The sequence below is a fragment of the Oncorhynchus mykiss genome, chromosome 5 (assembly GCF_057628025.1).
Source record: "Oncorhynchus mykiss isolate SJ-2025 chromosome 5, ASM5762802v1, whole genome shotgun sequence".
Taxonomy (NCBI): Eukaryota; Metazoa; Chordata; class Actinopteri; order Salmoniformes; family Salmonidae; genus Oncorhynchus; species Oncorhynchus mykiss.
The window spans coordinates 83,548,745-83,573,805 of record NC_143026.1 but is presented as its reverse complement, the minus strand read 5'-3'; the positions used below and the strand labels follow the sequence as shown (position 1 = coordinate 83,573,805).

The 25,061-nt window shown below is 49.6% G+C and overlaps 1 protein-coding gene across 2 annotated transcripts in view; it reads left to right on the top strand.

Annotated features, from left to right (window-relative positions):
• igfbp3 (insulin like growth factor binding protein 3) overlaps positions 1-22,236 on the top strand; it is a 73,066-nt gene extending 50,830 nt beyond the window's left edge. For both annotated transcript variants that reach the window (XM_021604522.3, XM_090236143.1), the window contains one exon: positions 19,165-22,236. In XM_021604522.3, coding sequence (XP_021460197.3) covers positions 19,165-19,290 — 126 coding nt within the window. In that variant the 3' untranslated portion in view covers positions 19,291-22,236. The remainder of the gene's footprint in view (positions 1-19,164) is intronic.
• The last annotated feature ends 2,825 nt before the right edge of the window (positions 22,237-25,061 follow it).

Here is a 25,061-nt window from a genome sequence, read left to right as displayed (position 1 = left end):
CTCATTCCCCCCTCTGTCCTCTTTCCCCTCTCTGTTATCTTCCCCCTCTCTGTATTCTTTCCCCTCTGTCTTTTTTCCCCTCTCTGTCCTCTTCCCCGTCTCTGTCCTCTTCCCCCTCTCTGTCCTTTTCCCCCTCTCTGTCCTCTTTCCCCTCTCTGTCCTCTCGCCCCTCTCTGTCCTCTTTCCCCTCTCTGTCTGATTTCCCCTCTCTGTCTTCTTTCCCCTCTCTGTCGTCTTTCCCCTCTCTGTCATATTCCCCCCTGTCCTCTTTCCCCTCTCTGTACACTTTCCCCTCTCTGTCCACTTTCTCCTCTCTGTCCTCTTTCCTCTCTCTGTCTTCATTCCCCTCTCTGTCCTCTTTCCCCTCTCTGTCTTCTTTTCCCGATCTGTTCTCTTTCCCCTCTCTGTCCTCTTTCCACTCTCTGTCATCTTCCCCCTCTATGTCCTCTCTCCCCTCTCTGTTTTCTTTCCCCTCTCTGTCCTCTTTCCCCACTCTGTCTTCTTTCCCCTCTCTGTCCTCTTTCCCCTCTCTGTCCTATTTCCCCTCTCTGTCTGATTTCCCCTCTCTGTCTTCTTTCCCCTCTCTGTCCTCTTTCCCCTCTCTGTCTTCTTTCCCCTCTCGGTCCTCTTTCCCCTCTCTGTCCTCTTCCCCCTCTATGTCCTCTCTCACCTCTCTGTTCTCTTTCCCCTCTCTGTCCTATTTCCCCTCTCTGTCTTCTTTCCCCTCTCTGTCCTCTTTCCCCTCTCTGTCTTCTTTCCCCTCTCTGTCCTCTTTCCCCTCCTTGTCCTCTTTCCCCTCTCTGTCCTCTTTCCCCTCTCTGTCCACTTTCCCCTCTCTTTCCTCTTTCCCCTCTCTGTCTTCTTTCCCCTCTCTGTCTTCTTTCCCCTCTCTGTCCTCTTTCCCCTCTCTGTCATATTCCCCCCTGCCCTCTTTCCCCTCTCTGTCCACTTTCCCCTCTCTATCCTCTTTCCTCACCCTGTCTTCATTCCCCTCTCTGTTCTCTTTCCCCTCTCTTTCCTCTTTCCCCTCTCTGTCTTCTTTCCCCGATCTGTCCTCTTTCCCTCGCTGTCTTCTTTCCCCTCTCTGTCATATTCCCCCCTGTCCTCTTTCCCCTCTCTGTCCTCTTTCCCCTCTCTGTTATCTTCCCCCTCTCTGTCCTCTTTCCCCTCTCTGTTCTCTTTCACCTCTCTGTCCTCTTTCCCCTCTCTGTCTTCTTTCCCCTCTCTGTCTTCTTTCCCCTCTCTGTCCTCTTTCCCCTCTCTGTCCTCTTTCCCCTCTCTGTCTTCTTTCCCCTCTCTGTCCTCTTTCCCCTCTCTGTCCTCTTTCCCCTCTCTGTTATCTTCCCCCTCTCTGTCCTCTTTCCCCTCTCTGTTCTCTTTCACCTCTCTGTCCTCTTTCCCCTCTCTGTCTTCTTTCCCCTCTCTGTCTTCTTTCCCCTCTCTGTCGTCTTTCCCCTCTCTGTCATATTCCCCCCTGTCCTCTTTCCCCTCTCTGTACACTTTCCCCTCTCTGTCCACTTTCTCCTCTCTGTCCTCTTTCCCCTCTCTGTCTTCTTTCCCCTCTCTGTCTTCTTTCCCCTCTCTGTCATATTCCCCCTGTCCTCTTTCCCCTCTCTGTCCTCTTTCCCCTCTCTGTTATCTTCCCCCTCTCTGTCCTCTTTCCCCTCTCTGTTCTCTTTCACCTCTCTGTCCTCTTTCCCCTCTCTGTCTTCTTTCTCCTCTCTGTCTTCTTTCCCCTCTCTGTCCTCTTTCCCCCCTCTGTCTTCTTTCCCCTCTCTGTCCTCTTTCCCCTCTCTGTCCCCTTTCCTCTCTCTGTCTTCATTCCCCTCTCTGTCCTCTTTCCCCTCTCTGTCCTTTTTCCACTCTCTGTTCACTTTCCCCTCTCTGTCCTCTTTCCCCTCTCTGTCTTCATTCCCCTATCTGATCTCTTTCCCCTCTCTGTCCTCATCCCACTCTCTGTCCTCTCTCCCCTCTCTGTTCTCATTCCCCCCTCTGTCCTCTTTCCCCTCTCTGTTATCTTCCCCCTCTCTGTATTCTTTCCCCTCTGTCTTTTTTCCCCTCTCTGTCCTCTTCCCCGTCTCTGTCCTCTTCCCCCTCTCTGTCCTTTTCCCCCTCTCTGTCCTCTTTCCCCTCTCTGTCCTCTCGCCCCTCTCTGTCCTCTTTCCCCTCTCTGTCTGATTTCCCCTCTCTGTCTTCTTTCCCCTCTCTGTCGTCTTTCCCCTCTCTGTCATATTCCCCCCTGTCCTCTTTCCCCTCTCTGTACACTTTCCCCTCTCTGTCCACTTTCTCCTCTCTGTCCTCTTTCCTCTCTCTGTCTTCATTCCCCTCTCTGTCCTCTTTCCCCTCTCTGTCTTCTTTTCCCGATCTGTTCTCTTTCCCCTCTCTGTCCTCTTTCCACTCTCTGTCATCTTCCCCCTCTATGTCCTCTCTCCCCTCTCTGTTTTCTTTCCCCTCTCTGTCCTCTTTCCCCACTCTGTCTTCTTTCCCCTCTCTGTCCTCTTTCCCCTCTCTGTCCTATTTCCCCTCTCTGTCCTATTTCCCCTCTCTGTCTGATTTCCCCTCTCTGTCTTCTTTCCCCTCTCTGTCCTCTTTCCCCTCTCTGTCTTCTTTCCCCTCTCGGTCCTCTTTCCCCTCTCTGTCCTCTTCCCCCTCTATGTCCTCTCTCACCTCTCTGTTCTCTTTCCCCTCTCTGTCCTATTTCCCCTCTCTGTCTTCTTTCCCCTCTCTGTCCTCTTTCCCCTCTCTGTCTTCTTTCCCCTCTCTGTCCTCTTTCCCCTCCTTGTCCTCTTTCCCCTCTCTGTCCTCTTTCCCCTCTCTGTCCACTTTCCCCTCTCTTTCCTCTTTCCCCTCTCTGTCTTCTTTCCCCTCTCTGTCTTCTTTCCCCTCTCTGTCCTCTTTCCCCTCTCTGTCATATTCCCCCCTGCCCTCTTTCCCTCTCTGTCCACTTTCTCCTCTCTGTCCTCTTTCCTCTCTCTGTCTTCATTCCCCTCTCTGTCCTCTTTCCCCTCTCTGTCTTCTTTTCCCGATCTGTTCTCTTTCCCCTCTCTGTCCTCTTTCCACTCTCTGTCATCTTCCCCCTCTATGTCCTCTCTCCCCTCTCTGTTTTCTTTCCCCTCTCTGTCCTCTTTCCCCACTCTGTCTTCTTTCCCCTCTCTGTCCTCTTTCCCCTCTCTGTCCTATTTCCCCTCTCTGTCTGATTTCCCCTCTCTGTCTTCTTTCCCCTCTCTGTCCTCTTTCCCCTCTCTGTCTTCTTTCCCCTCTCGGTCCTCTTTCCCCTCTCTGTCCTCTTCCCCCTCTATGTCCTCTCTCACCTCTCTGTTCTCTTTCCCCTCTCTGTCCTATTTCCCCTCTCTGTCTTCTTTCCCCTCTCTGTCCTCTTTCCCCTCTCTGTCTTCTTTCCCCTCTCTGTCCTCTTTCCCCTCCTTGTCCTCTTTCCCCTCTCTGTCCTCTTTCCCCTCTCTGTCCACTTTCCCCTCTCTTTCCTCTTTCCCCTCTCTGTCTTCTTTCCCCTCTCTGTCTTCTTTCCCCTCTCTGTCCTCTTTCCCCTCTCTGTCATATTCCCCCCTGCCCTCTTTCCCCTCTCTGTCCACTTTCCCCTCTCTATCTTCTTTCCTCACCCTGTCTTCATTCCCCTCTCTGTTCTCTTTCCCCTCTCTTTCCTCTTTCCCCTCTCTGTCTTCTTTCCCCGATCTGTCCTCTTTCCCTCGCTGTCTTCTTTCCCCTCTCTGTCATATTCCCCCCTGTCCTCTTTCCCCTCTCTGTCCTCTTTCCCCTCTCTGTTATCTTCCCCCTCTCTGTCCTCTTTCCCCTCTCTGTTCTCTTTCACCTCTCTGTCCTCTTTCCCCTCTCTGTCTTCTTTCCCCTCTCTGTCTTCTTTCCCCTCTCTGTCCTCTTTCCCCTCTCTGTCCTCTTTCCCCTCTCTGTCTTCTTTCCCCTCTCTGTCCTCTTTCCCCTCTCTGTCCTCTTTCCCCTCTCTGTTATCTTCCCCCTCTCTGTCCTCTTTCCCCTCTCTGTTCTCTTTCACCTCTCTGTCCTCTTTCCCCTCTCTGTCTTCTTTCCCCTCTCTGTCTTCTTTCCCCTCTCTGTCGTCTTTCCCCTCTCTGTCATATTCCCCCCTGTCCTCTTTCCCCTCTCTGTACACTTTCCCCTCTCTGTCCACTTTCTCCTCTCTGTCCTCTTTCCCCTCTCTGTCTTCTTTCCCCTCTCTGTCTTCTTTCCCCTCTCTGTCATATTCCCCCTGTCCTCTTTCCCCTCTCTGTCCTCTTTCCCCTCTCTGTTATCTTCCCCCTCTCTGTCCTCTTTCCCCTCTCTGTTCTCTTTCACCTCTCTGTCCTCTTTCCCCTCTCTGTCTTCTTTCTCCTCTCTGTCTTCTTTCCCCTCTCTGTCCTCTTTCCCCCCTCTGTCTTCTTTCCCCTCTCTGTCCTCTTTCCCCTCTCTGTCCCCTTTCCTCTCTCTGTCTTCATTCCCCTCTCTGTCCTCTTTCCCCTCTCTGTCCTTTTTCCCCTCTCTGTTCACTTTCCCCTCTCTGTCCTCTTTCCCCTCTCTGTCTTCATTCCCCTATCTGATCTCTTTCCCCTCTCTGTCCTCATCCCACTCTCTGTCCTCTCTCCCCTCTCTGTTCTCATTCCCCCCTCTGTCCTCTTTCCCCTCTCTGTTATCTTCCCCCTCTCTGTATTCTTTCCCCTCTGTCTTTTTTCCCCTCTCTGTCCTCTTCCCCGTCTCTGTCCTCTTCCCCCTCTCTGTCCTTTTCCCCCTCTCTGTCCTCTTTCCCCTCTCTGTCCTCTCGCCCCTCTCTGTCCTCTTTCCCCTCTCTGTCTTCTTTCCTCTCTCTGTCCTCTTTCCCCTCTCTATCCTCTTTCCCCTCTCTGTCTGATTTCCCCTCTCTGTCTTCTTTCCCCTCTCTGTCGTCTTTCCCCTCTCTGTCATATTCCCCCCTGTCCTCTTTCCCCTCTCTGTACACTTTCCCCTCTCTGTCCACTTTCTCCTCTCTGTCCTCTTTCCTCTCTCTGTCTTCATTCCCCTCTCTGTCCTCTTTCCCCTCTCTGTCTTCTTTTCCCGATCTGTTCTCTTTCCCCTCTCTGTCCTCTTTCCACTCTCTGTCATCTTCCCCCTCTATGTCCTCTCTCCCCTCTCTGTTTTCTTTCCCCTCTCTGTCCTCTTTCCCCACTCTGTCTTCTTTCCCCTCTCTGTCCTCTTTCCCCTCTCTGTCCTATTTCCCCTCTCTGTCTGATTTCCCCTCTCTGTCTTCTTTCCCCTCTCTGTCCTCTTTCCCCTCTCTGTCTTCTTTCCCCTCTCGGTCCTCTTTCCCCTCTCTGTCCTCTTCCCCCTCTATGTCCTCTCTCACCTCTCTGTTCTCTTTCCCCTCTCTGTCCTATTTCCCCTCTCTGTCTGATTTCCCCTCTCTGTCTTCTTTCCCCTCTCTGTCCTCTTTCCCCTCTCTGTCTTCTTTCCCCTCTCGGTCCTCTTTCCCCTCTCTGTCCTCTTCCCCCTCTATGTCCTCTCTCACCTCTCTGTTCTCTTTCCCCTCTCTGTCCTATTTCCCCTCTCTGTCTTCTTTCCCCTCTCTGTCCTCTTTCCCCTCTCTGTCTTCTTTCCCCTCTCTGTCCTCTTTCCCCTCCTTGTCCTCTTTCCCCTCTCTGTCCTCTTTCCCCTCTCTGTCCACTTTCCCCTCTCTTTCCTCTTTCCCCTCTCTGTCTTCTTTCCCCTCTCTGTCTTCTTTCCCCTCTCTGTCCTCTTTCCCCTCTCTGTCATATTCCCCCCTGCCCTCTTTCCCCTCTCTGTCCACTTTCTCCTCTCTGTCCTCTTTCCTCTCTCTGTCTTCATTCCCCTCTCTGTCCTCTTTCCCCTCTCTGTCTTCTTTTCCCGATCTGTTCTCTTTCCCCTCTCTGTCCTCTTTCCACTCTCTGTCATCTTCCCCCTCTATGTCCTCTCTCCCCTCTCTGTTTTCTTTCCCCTCTCTGTCCTCTTTCCCCACTCTGTCTTCTTTCCCCTCTCTGTCCTCTTTCCCCTCTCTGTCCTATTTCCCCTCTCTGTCTGATTTCCCCTCTCTGTCTTCTTTCCCCTCTCTGTCCTCTTTCCCCTCTCTGTCTTCTTTCCCCTCTCGGTCCTCTTTCCCCTCTCTGTCCTCTTCCCCCTCTATGTCCTCTCTCACCTCTCTGTTCTCTTTCCCCTCTCTGTCCTATTTCCCCTCTCTGTCTTCTTTCCCCTCTCTGTCCTCTTTCCCCTCTCTGTCTTCTTTCCCCTCTCTGTCCTCTTTCCCCTCCTTGTCCTCTTTCCCCTCTCTGTCCTCTTTCCCCTCTCTGTCCACTTTCCCCTCTCTTTCCTCTTTCCCCTCTCTGTCTTCTTTCCCCTCTCTGTCTTCTTTCCCCTCTCTGTCCTCTTTCCCCTCTCTGTCATATTCCCCCCTGCCCTCTTTCCCCTCTCTGTCCACTTTCCCCTCTCTATCCTCTTTCCTCACCCTGTCTTCATTCCCCTCTCTGTTCTCTTTCCCCTCTCTTTCCTCTTTCCCCTCTCTGTCTTCTTTCCCCGATCTGTCCTCTTTCCCTCGCTGTCTTCTTTCCCCTCTCTGTCATATTCCCCCCTGTCCTCTTTCCCCTCTCTGTCCTCTTTCCCCTCTCTGTTATCTTCCCCCTCTCTGTCCTCTTTCCCCTCTCTGTTCTCTTTCACCTCTCTGTCCTCTTTCCCCTCTCTGTCTTCTTTCCCCTCTCTGTCATATTCCCCCCTGCCCTCTTTCCCCTCTCTGTCCACTTTCTCCTCTCTGTCCTCTTTCCTCTCTCTGTCTTCATTCCCCTCTCTGTCCTCTTTCCCCTCTCTGTCTTCTTTTCCCGATCTGTTCTCTTTCCCCTCTCTGTCCTCTTTCCACTCTCTGTCATCTTCCCCCTCTATGTCCTCTCTCCCCTCTCTGTTTTCTTTCCCCTCTCTGTCCTCTTTCCCCACTCTGTCTTCTTTCCCCTCTCTGTCCTCTTTCCCCTCTCTGTCCTATTTCCCCTCTCTGTCTGATTTCCCCTCTCTGTCTTCTTTCCCCTCTCTGTCCTCTTTCCCCTCTCTGTCTTCTTTCCCCTCTCGGTCCTCTTTCCCCTCTCTGTCCTCTTCCCCCTCTATGTCCTCTCTCACCTCTCTGTTCTCTTTCCCCTCTCTGTCCTATTTCCCCTCTCTGTCTTCTTTCCCCTCTCTGTCCTCTTTCCCCTCTCTGTCTTCTTTCCCCTCTCTGTCCTCTTTCCCCTCCTTGTCCTCTTTCCCCTCTCTGTCCTCTTTCCCCTCTCTGTCCACTTTCCCCTCTCTTTCCTCTTTCCCCTCTCTGTCTTCTTTCCCCTCTCTGTCTTCTTTCCCCTCTCTGTCCTCTTTCCCCTCTCTGTCATATTCCCCCCTGCCCTCTTTCCCCTCTCTGTCCACTTTCCCCTCTCTATCCTCTTTCCTCACCCTGTCTTCATTCCCCTCTCTGTTCTCTTTCCCCTCTCTTTCCTCTTTCCCCTCTCTGTCTTCTTTCCCCGATCTGTCCTCTTTCCCTCGCTGTCTTCTTTCCCCTCTCTGTCATATTCCCCCCTGTCCTCTTTCCCCTCTCTGTCCTCTTTCCCCTCTCTGTTATCTTCCCCCTCTCTGTCCTCTTTCCCCTCTCTGTTCTCTTTCACCTCTCTGTCCTCTTTCCCCTCTCTGTCTTCTTTCCCCTCTCTGTCTTCTTTCCCCTCTCTGTCCTCTTTCCCCTCTCTGTCCTCTTTCCCCTCTCTGTCTTCTTTCCCCTCTCTGTCCTCTTTCCCCTCTCTGTCCTCTTTCCCCTCTCTGTTATCTTCCCCCTCTCTGTCCTCTTTCCCCTCTCTGTTCTCTTTCACCTCTCTGTCCTCTTTCCCCTCTCTGTCTTCTTTCCCCTCTCTGTCTTCTTTCCCCTCTCTGTCGTCTTTCCCCTCTCTGTCATATTCCCCCCTGTCCTCTTTCCCCTCTCTGTACACTTTCCCCTCTCTGTCCACTTTCTCCTCTCTGTCCTCTTTCCCCTCTCTGTCTTCTTTCCCCTCTCTGTCTTCTTTCCCCTCTCTGTCATATTCCCCCTGTCCTCTTTCCCCTCTCTGTCCTCTTTCCCCTCTCTGTTATCTTCCCCCTCTCTGTCCTCTTTCCCCTCTCTGTTCTCTTTCACCTCTCTGTCCTCTTTCCCCTCTCTGTCTTCTTTCTCCTCTCTGTCTTCTTTCCCCTCTCTGTCCTCTTTCCCCCCTCTGTCTTCTTTCCCCTCTCTGTCCTCTTTCCCCTCTCTGTCCCCTTTCCTCTCTCTGTCTTCATTCCCCTCTCTGTCCTCTTTCCCCTCTCTGTCCTTTTTCCCCTCTCTGTTCACTTTCCCCTCTCTGTCCTCTTTCCCCTCTCTGTCTTCATTCCCCTATCTGATCTCTTTCCCCTCTCTGTCCTCATCCCACTCTCTGTCCTCTCTCCCCTCTCTGTTCTCATTCCCCCCTCTGTCCTCTTTCCCCTCTCTGTTATCTTCCCCCTCTCTGTATTCTTTCCCCTCTGTCTTTTTTCCCCTCTCTGTCCTCTTCCCCGTCTCTGTCCTCTTCCCCCTCTCTGTCCTTTTCCCCCTCTCTGTCCTCTTTCCCCTCTCTGTCCTCTCGCCCCTCTCTGTCCTCTTTCCCCTCTCTATCCTCTTTCCCCTCTCTGTCTGATTTCCCCTCTCTGTCTTCTTTCCCCTCTCTGTCGTCTTTCCCCTCTCTGTCATATTCCCCCCTGTCCTCTTTCCCCTCTCTGTACACTTTCCCCTCTCTGTCCACTTTCTCCTCTCTGTCCTCTTTCCTCTCTCTGTCTTCATTCCCCTCTCTGTCCTCTTTCCCCTCTCTGTCTTCTTTTCCCGATCTGTTCTCTTTCCCCTCTCTGTCCTCTTTCCACTCTCTGTCATCTTCCCCCTCTATGTCCTCTCTCCCCTCTCTGTTTTCTTTCCCCTCTCTGTCCTCTTTCCCCACTCTGTCTTCTTTCCCCTCTCTGTCCTCTTTCCCCTCTCTGTCCTATTTCCCCTCTCTGTCTGATTTCCCCTCTCTGTCTTCTTTCCCCTCTCTGTCCTCTTTCCCCTCTCTGTCTTCTTTCCCCTCTCGGTCCTCTTTCCCCTCTCTGTCCTCTTCCCCCTCTATGTCCTCTCTCACCTCTCTGTTCTCTTTCCCCTCTCTGTCCTATTTCCCCTCTCTGTCTTCTTTCCCCTCTCTGTCCTCTTTCCCCTCTCTGTCTTCTTTCCCCTCTCTGTCCTCTTTCCCCTCCTTGTCCTCTTTCACCTCCCTGTCCTCTTTCCCCTCTCTGTCCACTTTCCCCTCTCTTTCCTCTTTCCCCTCTCTGTCTTCTTTCCCCTCTCTGTCTTCTTTCCCCTCTTTGTCCTCTTTCCCCTCTCTGTCATATTCCCCCCTGCCCTCTTTCCCCTCTCTTTCCTCTTTCCGCTCTCTATCCTCTTTCCCCTCTCTATCCTCTTTCCCCTCCCTGTCTTCATTCCCCTCTCTGTCCTCTTTCCCCTCTCTGTCCTCTTTCCCCTCTCAGTCCTCTTTCCCCTCTCTGTCTTCATTCCCCTATCTGATCTCTTTCCCCTCTCTGTCCTCATCCCCCTCTCTGTCCTCTCTCCCCTCTCTGTTCTCATTCCCCCCTCTGTCCTCTTTCCCCTCTCTGTTATCTTCCCCCTCTCTGTATTCTTTCCCCTCTGTCTTTTTTCCCCTCTCTGTCCTCTTCCCCGTCTCTGTCCTCTTCCCCCTCTCTGTCCTTTTCCCCCTCTATGTCCTCTTTCCCCTCTCTGTCCTCTCGCCCCTCTCTGTCCTCTTTCCCCTCTCTGTCTGATTTCCCCTCTCTGTCTTCTTTCCACTCTCTGTCGTCTTTCCCCTCTCTGTCATATTCCCCCCTGTCCTCTTTCCCCTCTCTGTACACTTTCCCCTCTCTGTCCACTTTCTCCTCTCTGTCCTCTTTCCTCTCTCTGTCTTCATTCCCCTCTCTGTCCTCTTTCCCCTCTCTGTCCTATTTCCCCTCTCTGTCTGATTTCCCCTCTCTGTCTTCTTTCCCCTCTCTGTCCTCTTTCCCCTCTCTGTCTTCTTTCCCCTCTCGGTCCTCTTTCCCCTCTCTGTCCTCTTCCCCCTCTATGTCCTCTCTCACCTCTCTGTTCTCTTTCCCCTCTCTGTCCTATTTCCCCTCTGTCTTCTTTCCCCTCTCTGTCCTCTTTCCCCTCTCTGTCTTCTTTCCCCTCTCTGTCCTCTTTCCCCTCCTTGTCCACTTTCCCCTCTCTGTCTTCTTTCCCCTCTCTGTCCTCTTTCCCCTCTCTTTCCTCTTTCCCCTCTCTGTCTTCTTTCCCCTCTCTGTCTTCTTTCCCCTCTCTGTCCTCTTTCCCCTCTCTGTCATATTCCCGCCTGCCCTCTTTCCCCTCTCTGTCCACTTTCCCCTCTCTATCCTCTTTCCTCACCCTGTCTTCATTCCCCTCTCTGTTCTCTTTCCCCTCTCTTTCCTCTTTCCCCTCTCTGTCTTCTTTCCCCGATCTGTCCTCTTTCCCTCGCTGTCTTCTTTCCCCTCTCTGTCATATTCCCCCCTGTCCTCTTTCCCCTCTCTGTCCTCTTTCCCCTCTCTGTTATCTTCCCCCTCTCTGTCCTCTTTCCCCTCTCTGTTCTCTTTCACCTCTCTGTCCTCTTTCCCCTCTCTGTCTTCTTTCCCCTCTCTGTCTTCTTTCCCCTCTCTGTCCTCTTTCCCCTCTCTGTCCTCTTTCCCCTCTCTGTCTTCTTTCCCCTCTCTGTCCTCTTTCCCCTCTCTGTCCTCTTTCCCCTCTCTGTTATCTTCCCCCTCTCTGTCCTCTTTCCCCTCTCTGTTCTCTTTCACCTCTATGTCCTCTTTCCCCTCTCTGTCCACTTTCCCCTCTCTTTCCTCTTTCCCCTCTCTGTCTTCTTTCCCCTCTCTGTCTTCTTTCCCCTCTTTGTCCTCTTTCCCCTCTCTGTCATATTCCCCCCTGCCCTCTTTCCCCTCTCTGTCCACTTTCCGCTCTCTATCCTCTTTCCCCTCTCTATCCTCTTTCCCCTCCCTGTCTTCTTTCCCCTCTCTGTCCTCTTTCCCCTCTCTGTCTTCCTTCCCCTCTCTACCCTATTTCCCCTCTCTATCCTCTTTCCCTTCTCTGTCCTCTTTCCCCTCTCTGTCCTCTTTCCCTCTCTGTCTTCATTCCCCTATCTGTTCTCTTTCCCCTCACTGTCCTCTTTCCCCTCTCTGTCCTCTTTCCCCTCTCTGTCTTCATTCCCCTATCTGTTCTCTTTCCCCTCTCTGTCCTCTTCCCCCTCTCTGTCCTCTCTCCCCTCTCTGTTCTCATTCCCCCCTCTGTCCTCTTTCCCCTCTCTGTCTTCTTTCCCCTCTGAATCTTCTTTCCCCTCTCTGTCCACTTTCCCCTCTCTGTCTTCTTTCCCCTCTCTGTCCTGTTTCCCCTCTCTGTCCTCTTTCCCCTCTCTGTCCTCTTTCCTCTCTCTGTCTTCATTCCCCTCTCTGTCCTCTTTCCCCTCTCTGTCCTCTTTCCCCTCTCTGTTCTCTTTCCCCTCTCTGTCCTCTTTCCCCTCTCTGTCTTCATTCCCCTATCTGATCTCTTTCCCCTCTCTGTCCTCATCCCCCTCTCTGTCCTCTCTCCCCTCTCTGTTCTCATTCCCCCCTCTGTCCTCTTTCCCCTCTCTGTTATCTTCCCCCTCTCTGTATTCTTTCCCCTCTGTCTTTTTTCCCCTCTCTGTCCTCTTCCCCGTCTCTGTCCTCTTCCCCCTCTCTGTCTTCTTTCCCCTCTCTGTCGTCTTTCCCCTCTCTGTCATATTCCCCCCTGTCCTCTTTCCCCTCTCTGTACACTTTCCCCTCTCTGTCCACTTTCTCCTCTCTGTCCTCTTTCCTCTCTCTGTCTTCATTCCCCTCTCTGTCCTCTTTCCCCTCTCTGTCTTCTTTTCCCGATCTGTTCTCTTTCCCCTCTCTGTCCTCTTTCCACTCTCTGTCATCTTCCCTCTCTATGTCCTCTCTCCCCTCTCTGTTTTCTTTCCCCTCTCTGTCCTCTTTCCCCACTCTGTCTTCTTTCCCCTCTCTGTCCTCTTTCCCCTCTCTGTCCTATTTCCCCTCTCTGTCTGATTTCCCCTCTCTGTCTTCTTTCCCCTCTCTGTCGTCTTTCCCCTCTCTGTCATATTCCCCCCTGTCCTCTTTCCCCTCTCTGTACACTTTCCCCTCTCTGTCCACTTTCTCCTCTCTGTCCTCTTTCCTCTCTCTGTCTTCATTCCCCTCTCTGTCCTCTTTCCCCTCTCTGTCTTCTTTTCCCGATCTGTTCTCTTTCCCCTCTCTGTCCTCTTTCCACTCTCTGTCATCTTTCCCCTCTCTGTCCTCTTTCCCCACTCTGTCTTCTTTCCCCTCTCTGTCCTCTTTCCCCTCTCTGTCCTATTTCCCCTCTCTGTCTGATTTCCCCTCTCTGTCTTCTTTCCCCTCTCTGTCCTCTTTCCCCTCTCTGTCTTCTTTCCCCTCTCTGTCCTCTTTCCCCTCTCTGTCCTCTTCCCCCTCTATGTCCTCTCTCACCTCTCTGTTCTCTTTCCCCTCTCTGTCCTATTTCCCCTCTCTGTCTTCTTTCCCCTCTCTGTCCTCTTTCCCCTCTCTGTCTTCTTTCCCCTCTCTGTCCTCTTTCCCCTCCTTGTCCTCTTTCACCTCTCTGTCCTCTTTCCCCTCTCTGTCCACTTTCCCCTCTCTTTCCTCTTTCCCCTCTCTGTCTTCTTTCCCCTCTCTGTCTTCTTTCCCCTCTTTGTCCTCTTTCCCCTCTCTGTCATATTCCCCCCTGCCCTCTTTCCCCTCTCTGTCCACTTTCCGCTCTCTATCCTCTTTCCCCTCTCTATCCTCTTTCCCCTCCCTGTCTTCTTTCCCCTCTCTGTCCTCTTTCCCCTCTCTGTCTTCCTTCCCCTCTCTACCCTCTTTCCCCTCTCTATCCTCTTTCCCTTCTCTGTCCTCTTTCCCCTCTCTGTCCTCTTTCCCTCTCTGTCTTCATTCCCTTATCTGTTCTCTTTCCCCTCACTGTCCTCTTTCCCCTCTCTGTCCTCTTTCCCCTCTCTGTCTTCATTCCCCTATCTGTTCTCTTTCCCCTCTCTGTCCTCTTGCCCCTCTCTGTCCTCTCTCCCCTCTCTGTTCTCATTCCCCCCTCTGTCCTCTTTCCCCTCTCTGTCTTCTTTCCCCTCTGAATCTTCTTTCCCCTCTCTGTCCACTTTCCCCTCTCTGTCTTCTTTCCCCTCTCTGTCCTCTTTCCCCTCTCTGTCCTCTTTCCCCTCTCTGTCCTCTTTCCCGTCTCTACCCTCTTTCCCCTCTCTACCCTCTTTCCCCTCTCTGTCTTCTTTCCCCTCTCTGTCTTCTTTCCCCTCTCTGTCCTCTTTCCCCTCTCTGTCTTCTTTCCCCTCTCTGTCTTCTTTCCCCTCTCTACCCTCTTTCCCCTCTCTGTCTTCTTTCTTCTCTCTGTCTTCTTTCCCCTCTCTGTCCTCTTTCCCCTCTCTGTCCTCGTTCCCCTCTCTGTCTTTTTTCCCCTCTCTGTCCTCTTTCCCCTCTCTATCCTCTTTCCCCTCTCTGTCCTCTTTCCCCTATCTATCCTCTTTCCCCTCTCTATCCTCTTTCCCCTCTCTATCCTCTTTCCCCTCTCTGTCCTCTTTCCCCTCTCTATCCTCTTTCCCCTCTCTATCCTCTTTCCCCTCTCTATCCTCTTTCCCCTCTCTATCCTCTTTCCCCTCTCTATCCTCTTTCCCCTCCCTGTCTTCTTTCCCCTCTCTGTCCTCTTTCCCCTCTCTGTCTTCCTTCTCCTCTCTACCCTCTTTCCCCTCTCTATCCTCTTTCCCTTCTCTGTCCTCTTCCCCCTCTCTGTCCTCTTTCCCCTCTCTGTCTTCATTCCCCTATTTGTTCTCTTTCCCCTCTCTGTCCTCTTTCCCCTCTCTGTCCTCTTTCCCCTCTCTGTCTTCATTCCCTTATCTGTTCTCTTTCCCCTCTCTGTCCTCTTCCCCCTCTCTGTCCTCTCTCCCCTCTCTGTTCTCATTCCCCCCTCTGTCCTCTTTCCCCTCTCTGTTATCTTCCCCCTCTCTGTCCTCTTTCCCCTCTCTGTCCTCTTTCCCCTCTCCGTCTTCATTCACCTATCTGTTCTCTTTCCCCTCTCTGTCTTCTTTCCCCTCTCTGTCTTCTTTCCCCTCTGAATCTTCTTTCCCCACTCTGTCCACTTTCCCCTCTCTGTCTTCTTTCCCCTCTCTGTCCTCTTTCCCCTCTCTGTTATCTTCCCCCTCTCTGTCCTCTTTCCCCTCTCTGTCCTCTTTCCCGTCTCTACCCTCTTTCCCCTCTCTACCCTCTTTCCCCTCTCTGTCCTCCTTCCCCTCTCTGTCCTCTTTCCCGTCTCTATCCTCTTTCCCCTCTCTACCCTCTTTCCCCTCTCTGTCTTCTTTCTTCTCTCTGTCTTCTTTCCCCTCTCTGTCCTCTTTCCCCTCTCTGTCCTCTTTCCCCTCTCTGTCTTTTTCCCCCTCTCTGTCCTCTTTCCCCTCTCTATCCTCTTTCCCCTCTCTGTCCTCTTTCCCCTCTCTATCCTCTTTCCCCTCTCTATCCTCTTTCCCCTCTCTATCCTCTTTCCCCTCCCTGTCTTCTTTCCCCTCACTGTCCTCTTTCCCCTCTCTGTCCTCTTTCCCCTCTCTGTCTTCATTCCCCTATCTGTTCTCTTTCCCCTCTCTGTCCTCTTCCCCCTCTCTGTCCTCTCTCCCCTCTCTGTTCTCATTCCCCCCTCTGTCCTCTTTCCCCTCTCTGTCTTCTTTCCCCTCTGAATCTTCTTTCCCCTCTCTGTCCACTTTCCCCTCTCTGTCTTCTTTCCCCTCTCTGTCCTGTTTCCCCTCTCTGTCCTCTTTCCCCTCTCTGTCCTCTTTCCTCTCTCTGTCTTCATTCCCCTCTCTGTCCTCTTTCCCCTCTCTGTCCTCTTTCCCCTCTCTGTTCTCTTTCCCCTCTCTGTCCTCTTTCCCCTCTCTGTCTTCATTCCCCTATCTGATCTCTTTCCCCTCTCTGTCCTCATCCCCCTCTCTGTCCTCTCTCCCCTCTCTGTTCTCATTCCCCCCTCTGTCCTCTTTCCCCTCTCTGTTATCTTCCCCCTCTCTGTATTCTTTCCCCTCTGTCTTTTTTCCCCTCTCTGTCCTCTTCCCCGTCTCTGTCCTCTTCCCCCTCTCTGTCTTCTTTCCCCTCTCTGTCGTCTTTCCCCTCTCTGTCATATTCCCCCCTGTCCTCTTTCCCCTCTCTGTACACTTTCCCCTCTCTGTCCACTTTCTCCTCTCTGTCCTCTTTCCTCTCTCTGTCTTCATTCCCCTCTCTGTCCTCTTTCCCCTCTCTGTCTTCTTTTCCCGATCTGTTCTCTTTCCCCTCTCTGTCCTCTTTCCACTCTCTGTCATCTTCCCTCTCTATGTCCTCTCTCCCCTCTCTGTTTTCTTTCCCCTCTCTGTCCTCTTTCCCCACTCTGTCTTCTTTCCCCTCTCTGTCCTCTTTCCCCTCTCTGTCCTATTTCCCCTCTCTGTCTGATTTCCCCTCTCTGTCTTCTTTCCCCTCTCTGTCGTCTTTCCCCTCTCTGTCATATTCCCCCCTGTCCTCTTTCCCCTCTCTGTACACTTTCCCCTCTCTGTCCACTTTCTCCTCTCTGTCCTCTTTCCTCTCTCTGTCTTCATTCCCCTCTCTGTCCTCTTTCCCCTCTCTGTCTTCTTTTCCCGATCTGTTCTCTTTCCCCTCTCTGTCCTCTTTCCACTCTCTGTCATCTTTCCCCTCTCTGTCCTCTTTCCCCACTCTGTCTTCTTTCCCCTCTCTGTCCTCTTTCCCCTCTCTGTCCTATTTCCCCTCTCTGTCTGATTTCCCCTCTCTGTCTTCTTTCCCCTCTCTGTCCTCTTTCCCCTCTCTGTCTTCTTTCCCCTCTCTGTCCTCTTTCCCCTCTCTGTCCTCTTCCCCCTCTATGTCCTCTCTCACCTCTCTGTTCTCTTTCCCCTCTCTGTCCTATTTCCCCTCTCTGTCTTCTTTCCCCTCTCTGTCCTCTTTCCCCTCTCTGTCTTCTTTCCCCTCTCTGTCCTCTTTCCCCTCCTTGTCCTCTTTCACCTCTCTGTCCTCTTTCCCCTCTCTGTCCACTTTCCCCTCTCTTTCCTCTTTCCCCTCTCTGTCTTCTTTCCCCTCTCTGTCTTCTTTCCCCTCTTTGTCCTCTTTCCCCTCTCTGTCATATTCCCCCCTGCCCTCTTTCCCCTCTCTGTCCACTTTCCGCTCTCTATCCTCTTTCCCCTCTCTATCCTCTTTCCCCTCCCTGTCTTCTTTCCCCTCTCTGTCCTCTTTCCCCTCTCTGTCTTCCTTCCCCTCTCTACCCTCTTTCCCCTCTCTATCCTCTTTCCCTTCTCTGTCCTCTTTCCCCTCTCTGTCCTCTTTCCCTCTCTGTCTTCATTCCCTTATCTGTTCTCTTTCCCCTCACTGTCCTCTTTCCCCTCTCTGTCCTCTTTCCCCTCTCTGTCTTCATTCCCCTATCTGTTCTCTTTCCCCTCTCTGTCCTCTTGCCCCTCTCTGTCCTCTCTCCCCTCTCTGTTCTCATTCCCCCCTCTGTCCTCTTTCCCCTCTCTGTCTTCTTTCCCCTCTGAATCTTCTTTCCCCTCTCTGTCCACTTTCCCCTCTCTGTCTTCTTTCCCCTCTCTGTCCTCTTTCCCCTCTCTGTCCTCTTTCCCCTCTCTGTCCTCTTTCCCGTCTCTACCCTCTTTCCCCTCTCTACCCTCTTTCCCCTCTCTGTCTTCTTTCCCCTCTCTGTCTTCTTTCCCCTCTCTGTCCTCTTTCCCCTCTCTGTCTTCTTTCCCCTCTCTGTCTTCTTTCCCCTCTCTACCCTCTTTCCCCTCTCTGTCTTCTTTCTTCTCTCTGTCTTCTTTCCCCTCTCTGTCCTCTTTCCCCTCTCTGTCCTCGTTCCCCTCTCTGTCTTTTTTCCCCTCTCTGTCCTCTTTCCCCTCTCTATCCTCTTTCCCCTCTCTGTCCTCTTTCCCCTATCTATCCTCTTTCCCCTCTCTATCCTCTTTCCCCTCTCTATCCTCTTTCCCCTCTCTGTCCTCTTTCCCCTCTCTATCCTCTTTCCCCTCTCTATCCTCTTTCCCCTCTCTATCCTCTTTCCCCTCTCTATCCTCTTTCCCCTCTCTATCCTCTTTCCCCTCCCTGTCTTCTTTCCCCTCTCTGTCCTCTTTCCCCTCTCTGTCTTCCTTCTCCTCTCTACCCTCTTTCCCCTCTCTATCCTCTTTCCCTTCTCTGTCCTCTTCCCCCTCTCTGTCCTCTTTCCCCTCTCTGTCTTCATTCCCCTATTTGTTCTCTTTCCCCTCTCTGTCCTCTTTCCCCTCTCTGTCCTCTTTCCCCTCTCTGTCTTCATTCCCTTATCTGTTCTCTTTCCCCTCTCTGTCCTCTTCCCCCTCTCTGTCCTCTCTCCCCTCTCTGTTCTCATTCCCCCCTCTGTCCTCTTTCCCCTCTCTGTTATCTTCCCCCTCTCTGTCCTCTTTCCCCTCTCTGTCCTCTTTCCCCTCTCCGTCTTCATTCACCTATCTGTTCTCTTTCCCCTCTCTGTCTTCTTTCCCCTCTCTGTCTTCTTTCCCCTCTGAATCTTCTTTCCCCACTCTGTCCACTTTCCCCTCTCTGTCTTCTTTCCCCTCTCTGTCCTCTTTCCCCTCTCTGTTATCTTCCCCCTCTCTGTCCTCTTTCCCCTCTCTGTCCTCTTTCCCGTCTCTACCCTCTTTCCCCTCTCTACCCTCTTTCCCCTCTCTGTCCTCCTTCCCCTCTCTGTCCTCTTTCCCGTCTCTATCCTCTTTCCCCTCTCTACCCTCTTTCCCCTCTCTGTCTTCTTTCTTCTCTCTGTCTTCTTTCCCCTCTCTGTCCTCTTTCCCCTCTCTGTCCTCTTTCCCCTCTCTGTCTTTTTCCCCCTCTCTGTCCTCTTTCCCCTCTCTATCCTCTTTCCCCTCTCTGTCCTCTTTCCCCTCTCTATCCTCTTTCCCCTCTCTATCCTCTTTCCCCTCTCTATCCTCTTTCCCCTCCCTGTCTTCTTTCCCCTCTCTGTCCTATTTCCCCTCTCTGTCTTCCTTCCCCTCTCTACCCTCTTTCCCCTCTCTATCCTCTTTCCCCTCTCTGTCCTCTTTCCCCTCTCTGTCCTCTTTCCCCTCTCTGTCTTCATTCCCCTATCTGTTCTCTTTCCCCTCTCTGTCCTCTTTCCCCTCTCTGTTATCTTCCCCTCTCTGTCCTCTTTCCCCTCTCTGTCCTCTTTCCCCTCTCCGTCTTCATTCACCTATCTGTTCTCTTTCCCCTCTCTGTCTTCTTTCCCCTCTCTGTCTTCTTTCCCCTCTGAATCTTCTTTCCCCTCTCTGTCCACTTTCCCCTCTCTGTCTTCTTTCCCCTCTCTGTCCTCTTTCCCCTCTCTGTTATCTTCCCCCTCTCTGTCCTCTTTCCCCTCTCTGTCCTCTTTCCCGTCTCTACCCTCTTTCCCCCTCTACCCTCTTTCCCCTCTCTGTCTTCTTTCCCCTCTCTGTCCTCTTTCCCCTCTCTGTCCTCTTTCCCCTCTCTGTCTTCTTTCCCCTCTCTGTCCTCTTTCCCCTCTCTATCCTCTTTTCCCTCTCTGTCCTCTTTCCTCTTTCCCCTCTCTATCCTCTTTCCCCTCTCTATCCTCTTTCCCCTCCCTGTCTTCTTTCCCCTCTCTGTCCTCTTTCCCCTCTCTATCCTCTTTCCCCTCTCTGTCCTCTCTCCTCTCTCTGTCCTCTTTCCCCTACTGTCTTCATTACCCTCTCCTGCTTGTCTGCCTGCCTGTCTGTCTGTCTGTCTGTCTGTCTGTCTGTCTGTCTGTCTGTCTGTCTGTCTGTCATTCTCTCTCCTGTCTGTCTGTCTGTCTGTCTGTCTGTCTGTCTGTCTGTCTGTCTGTCTGTCATTCTCTCTCCTGTCTGTCTTTCTGTCTGTCCCGTTCTCCCCTCTCAGAATGTTTCTATGCTATGGCTATGGGCCAGGGCTAGTTGAATGGTCTTAGTTTGTTATCCCTTCCCTCCCATGCTGGTGTTAACTATTTACACCTGAAGGTTGTAAATGTCTGACAGAAAAAGCTCCTTTCCTAGTTTAGTCAAAGATGACAAGAGTTTTATATGACAGACTGTAGGTTGTTAATATATTGCATTAAATCAATCATTTTCTCTCTCTCTCTCCCTCTCTCTCTCTCTGCAGTGCCGTCCTTCCAAAGGGAGGAAGAGGGGTTACTGCTGGTGTGTGGATAAGTACGGTCAGCCTCTCCCTGGCTATGATGGAAAGGAGAGAGGAGAATCCCAGTGCAACAACCTGGAGAACAAATGAGAGGCAGAGAGAGGATGGAGTGATGGAGAGAAAGAATAAGGCAAGAAGAAGAGAGGAATGGGAGAGAGAGATACTTTTTTTAACTCCTGCCTTGCACGTAACCGTCGAAAGAGTGCCGGACCGTTGACCTCAGGTCACATGACTGCTGGGTGGGGGAGGGGAAGAGAGGGGAAGGGAGGGGAAGGGAGAGGCAGACTGGGACAGCACAGCCTAATAGGCCAAGCCTTCTGTCCATCATCTGCAGCTATCTGCTCTGTGCTATGGGAACCTCTAGCTACCCCTCGTATGAAAACAACAGAGAGAGAAACTAAACATCTGCACTATTATTTTAGAGAGAGAGGATGGACGGACTTTTCCACTCACTTTAAAGAGGACTTGTCTGTGACTGTGACCCAACGCAACATGCTTGTGTATGTTTGTGTGTGTGTATGCATGCATGTGTGTGTGCGTGCATGTGTGTATGCCTGCGTGTGAGCATGAGTGTGAGCATGTATTAGTGTTTGTGTGTGTGTGTGTGTATGCCTGCGTGTGAGCATGTATGAGTGTTTGTGTGTGTGTGTATGTGTGTGTAAATGCTGTCTTTCAATAAGCTCAGTTTAGAGGTGTAAGAAAACCTCTTGACATCCAAACCCTGCCCCCTTCTATCCTGTCATGCAGAGACTCCTCCCCTTTCTCAGGATCCATCATTATGAAGTGAAGGCTTATGGGTAGGCCAGCCTCTGACCTCTTCCCTGCCATGTTGGACACCACTGGCCTTCCCCACTGTCTCCATAGCAACCAGCTTGTCCCGCCCGATGTGCTGCGTCACATTTACAGGTTTAGGGGGAAGGAAAGGAATGGAGACGATGCCTTAAACCCACACTGCCCCTCTCCCCCTCTTCCCCATCCCTGACCCCTACCCCTCCCTTTCTCATATTCCTTGGTTAGCCCTCTGCGGTCCTCATAGGACCCCAGGAAGAGTAGCTGCTGCTTTTGCAAAAGTTCATGGGGATTCAAAAAAAATAATCAACAGGTTCTCACATAACGTTACTACCCTGCAGCCCTGGTCTGGTTAGCTAGCTGGCGGGTTAGGTTAGCATAGTTAGCCAAACCATCACTTCTTCATTCAGGAAATAGGGCCAGTGGTGTTGTCATGACAACATGGTCCCTCTATCTGCAGTACTCTTCCTGTCTATGGTGCATATGTCCTGGTGTGGGGTCCTTTAGACTGGGCATGCTCGGTGGGACCGGGCTGCTCTCTATGCCATAGGAGCCAGCTTCGAGGCCAAGCACAACCACTTAAAGCACTTTAGCTGCACCCAACCAACTTCCCTACAACGCTCCTCACAGTTAAAGACCATCTCTACCCATTGTAGTGTAGTAGTCATAGCTTTTAATTGTTGCAACATTTAACAAGGTTTATAGCACTGTAGAACAAAACATCAACAACAACAAAATAAAAAACAATGTTACACAAGCACTTCTGACTGTGACTTTACTCAGCCTAGAGAACAAACGCCCCTCCTCACAATTTCCATTCTATGCAAAGTGTGTTTTATTTTTGTTGATATTGTTTCTTGGAGATGCTTGTATGATCTTATGCCAACATAACTCCACCAGGTGGATGCAGCACCAAATATGCATTCAAGAAGCAGACAGGGGGTCTGAGGGAGGGGGCGTGGTCCTCCTAGAAGTGCTCCCTGCTTCCTGTATGACGCTTTCACATATCCTGTGTCTGAAATGGCACCATATTTCGTATATAATTCCCTATGGGCCCTGATCAAAAGTGATGCACTACATAGGGAATAGGATGCCATTGAAGATGCAGACTTGAACAGTGGAGTGTGCACGACAAGGAATGCTAGCCCAGTAGCTCGGTAGCATGGAATTGGATGCACACACACTTTAAAACAAACAACAACAACATCTTAAAACCAACCAAGCCGCTGAGGCTGCAAGCCATTCTATTTGAAGACTTGATTTCGGGGGAGGATAATTAAATTATGTTTAAGATATTGCCCCACTCCTTCCCAGTTCTTTGTTAGTCTTATTCTATATTCAAAATGTTTTCGTGGCTATGTGGCTGACACATGTACGGTACTTCAAATTAAATAAATAAAGAAGTTATTTATCTAAGAAAGAATTATAAACTGATCCAAACTACGTTTTTTTCTTACCAACAGTAAGAATCAGTGACTCACTGATTGTAGAGCAAACTCGAAGTTGATTCAGCGTATTTTGGGGAATGTAATCACTAATGAATGTTACATTTTTTTTATTAACATTTTCTTCTATAATTATTTTTGTAAACTTTAAACATCTCTGGTTTGTTGCCCACGGTAGCTGTCAGTCGGTCAGGCACTCAGGCACTCAGGTCACTGGTCTGTAGACTAATTGGTTTGTAACAAAGTTGGGGTCAGTTTTATTTCTATTCAGTCAATACAATAATCTGAAAATCTTCATGAGGAAATGTTGAATTTGAATTTGAACTGACTTTTCTGAATTAACTGAATGGAATGGAGCCCAATCCTGTTGTGTAATCCAATGGGTCTGTAGTCAAGTGAAACTCTCAGTCAGTCCATCGGTCACTGCTCCAACACTTCTCTCCGTACACACCAACGTTCACACAAACGTGCACAGCAATGTGCACGCGATGCCATCCCGTCTCAGTCTCGGTCCACATCCAGGGGCACCTCTGTCTCTCTAACATTGTGTCACTTTTCTGGTGGTCATGTAAGAATCTCTCTTCTGTTCACGGGTAATTGTACTTTATTTTTACATTTTGTTTCAACTTTTATTGTGTAAAGAGTTTTGATTCTTTAAAGAAAAAAAGCTTTTCTTGTTACTAATCTAGAAAATCACACAGCTATTATTTTCTTTGAGGAAGGAACATTATTTTGTTAAAATATAATTTGTATTTAATGTCTTTTTAAAATAAAAAAATAAACACTATTTTCATTTACTGTTGAACGGCTCGAGGGTGTTTTTACAAGTTAGGCTGTGTTACCTCAGAGAGCTGAGAAGTACATTCAGTACTCAATACGGTCCTACTTCAGAGTTATAGTAAGTAGGCCTATATTCAGTACTCAATACTGTCCTACTTCAGAGTTATAGTAAGTAGGCCTACATTCAGTACTCAATACTGTCCTAGTTCAGAGACAAAGTAAGTAGGCCTACATTCAGTACTCAATACTGTCCAACTTCAGAGGTACAGTAAGTAGGCCTACATTCAGTACTCAAAAGTGTCTAATTCAGAGTTATAGTAAGTAGTCCTATATTCAGTACTCGATACTGTCCTAGTTCAGAGTTATAGTAAGTAGGCCTACATTCAGTACTCAATACTGTTCTACTTCAGAGTTACAGTAGTAGGCCTATATTCAGCACTCAATACTGTCCTACTTCAGAGTTATAGTAAGTACTCCTACATTCAGTACTCAATACTGTCTAGTTCAGAGTTATAGTAAGTAGGCCTACATTCAGTACTCAATACTGTCTAGTTCAGAGTTATAGTAAGTAGGCCTACATTCAGTACTCAATACTGTCTAGTTCAGAGTTATAGTAAGCAGGCCTACATTCAGCACTCAATGCTGTTCTACTTCAGAGTTATAGTAAGTAGGGCTACATTCAGTACTCAATACTGTCTAGTTCAGAGTTATAGTAAGTAGGCCTACAATCAGTACTCAATACTGTCTAGTTCAGAGTCATAGTAAGTAGGCCTACATTCAGTACTCAATACTGTCTAGTTCAGAGTTATAGTAAGTAGGTCTACATTCAGTACTCAATAATGTCTAGTTCAGAGTTAGAGTAAGTAGGCCGAAATTCAGTACTCAATACTGTCCTACTTCAGTGTAAGTATGCGTACATTCAGTATTCAATACGGTCTAGTTCAGAGTTATAGTAAGTAGGCCTACATTCAGTACTCAATATTGTCTTGTTCAGAGTTATAGTAAGTAGGACTACATTCAGTACTCAATACTGTCTAGTTCAGAGTTATAGTAAGTAGGCCTACATTCAGTACGCAAGACGGTATAACTTCAGAGTTATAGAAAGTACGCCTACATTCTGTACTCAAAACTGTCTAGTTCAGAGTTATAGTAAGTAGGCCTACATTCAGTACTCAATACTGTCAACTTCAGAGTTATAGTAAGTAGGCCTACATTCAGTACTCAATACTGCCCTACTTCAGAGTTATAGTAAGTAGGCCTAAATTCAGTACTCAATACTGCCCTACTTCAGAGTTATAGTAAGTAGGCCAATATTCAGTACTCAATACTGTCCTACTTCAGAGTTATAGTAAGTAGGCCTACATTCAGTACTCAATACGGTCCTACTTCAGAGTTATAGTAAGTAGGCCTACATTCAGTACTCAATACTGTCTAGTTCAGAGTTAGAGTAAGTAGGCCAACATTCAGTACTCAATACTGTCCAACTTCAGAGTTATAGTAAGTAGGCCTACATTCAGTACTCAAAAGTGTCTAATTCAGAGTTATAGTAAGTAGTCCTATATTCAGTACTCGATACTGTCCTAGTTCAGAGTTATAGTAAGTAGGCCTACATTCAGTACTCAATACTGTCTAGTTCAGAGTTATAGTAAGTAGGCCTACATTCAGTACTCAATACTGTCTAGTTCAGAGTTATAGTAAGTAGGCCTACAATCAGTACTCAATACTGTCTGGTTCAGAGTTATAGTAAGCAGGCCTACATTCAGCACTCAATACGGTCCTACTTCAGAGTTATAGTAAGTAGACCTATATTCAGTACTCAATACTGTCCTACTTCAGAGTTATAGTAAGTAGGCCTACATTCAGTACTCAATACTGTCATAGTTCAGAGACATAGTAAGTAGGCCTACATTCAGTACTCAATACTGTCCTACTTCAGAGTTATAGTAAGTAGGCCTACATTCAATACTGTCCTACTTCAGAGTTATAGTAAGTAGGCCTACATTCAATACTGTCCTACTTCAGAGTTATGGTAAGTAGGCCTACATTCAGTACTCAATACTGTCCTAGTTCAGAGACATAGTAAGTAGGCCTACATTCAGTACTCAATACTGTCCTACTTCAGAGTTATAGTAAGTAGGCCTTCATTCAATACTGTCCTACTTAAGAGTTATAGTAAGTAGGCCTACATGCAGTACTCAATACTGTCCTAATTCAGAGTTATAGTATGTAGGCCTACATTCAGTACTCAATACGGTCCTACTTCAGAGTTAAAGTAAGTAGGCCTACATTCAGTACTCAATACGGTCCTACTTCAGAGTTATAGTAAGTAGAACTACATTCAGGACTCAATACTGTCCTAGTTCAGAGTTATAGTAAGTAGACCTACATTCAATACTCAATACTGTCCTACTTCAGAGTTATAGTAAGAAGGCCTACATTCAGTACTCAATATTGTCTTGTTCAGAGTTATAGTAAGTAGGACTACATTCAGTACTCAATACTGTCTAGTTCAGAGTTATAGTAAGTAGGCCTACATTCAGTACTCAAGACGGTATAACTTCAGAGTTATAGAAAGTACGCCTACATTCTGTACTCAAAACTGTCTAGTTCAGAGTTATAGTAAGTAGGCCTACATTCAGTACTCAATACTGCCCTACTTCAGAGTTATAGTAAGTAGGCCTAAATTCAGTACTCAATACTGCCCTACTTCAGAGTTATAGTAAGTAGGCCTACATTCAGTACTCAATACGGTCCTACTTCAGAGTTATAGTAAGTAGGCCTACATTCAGTACTCAATACTGTCCAAATTCAGAGTAATAGTAAGTAGACCTACATGCAATACTCAAT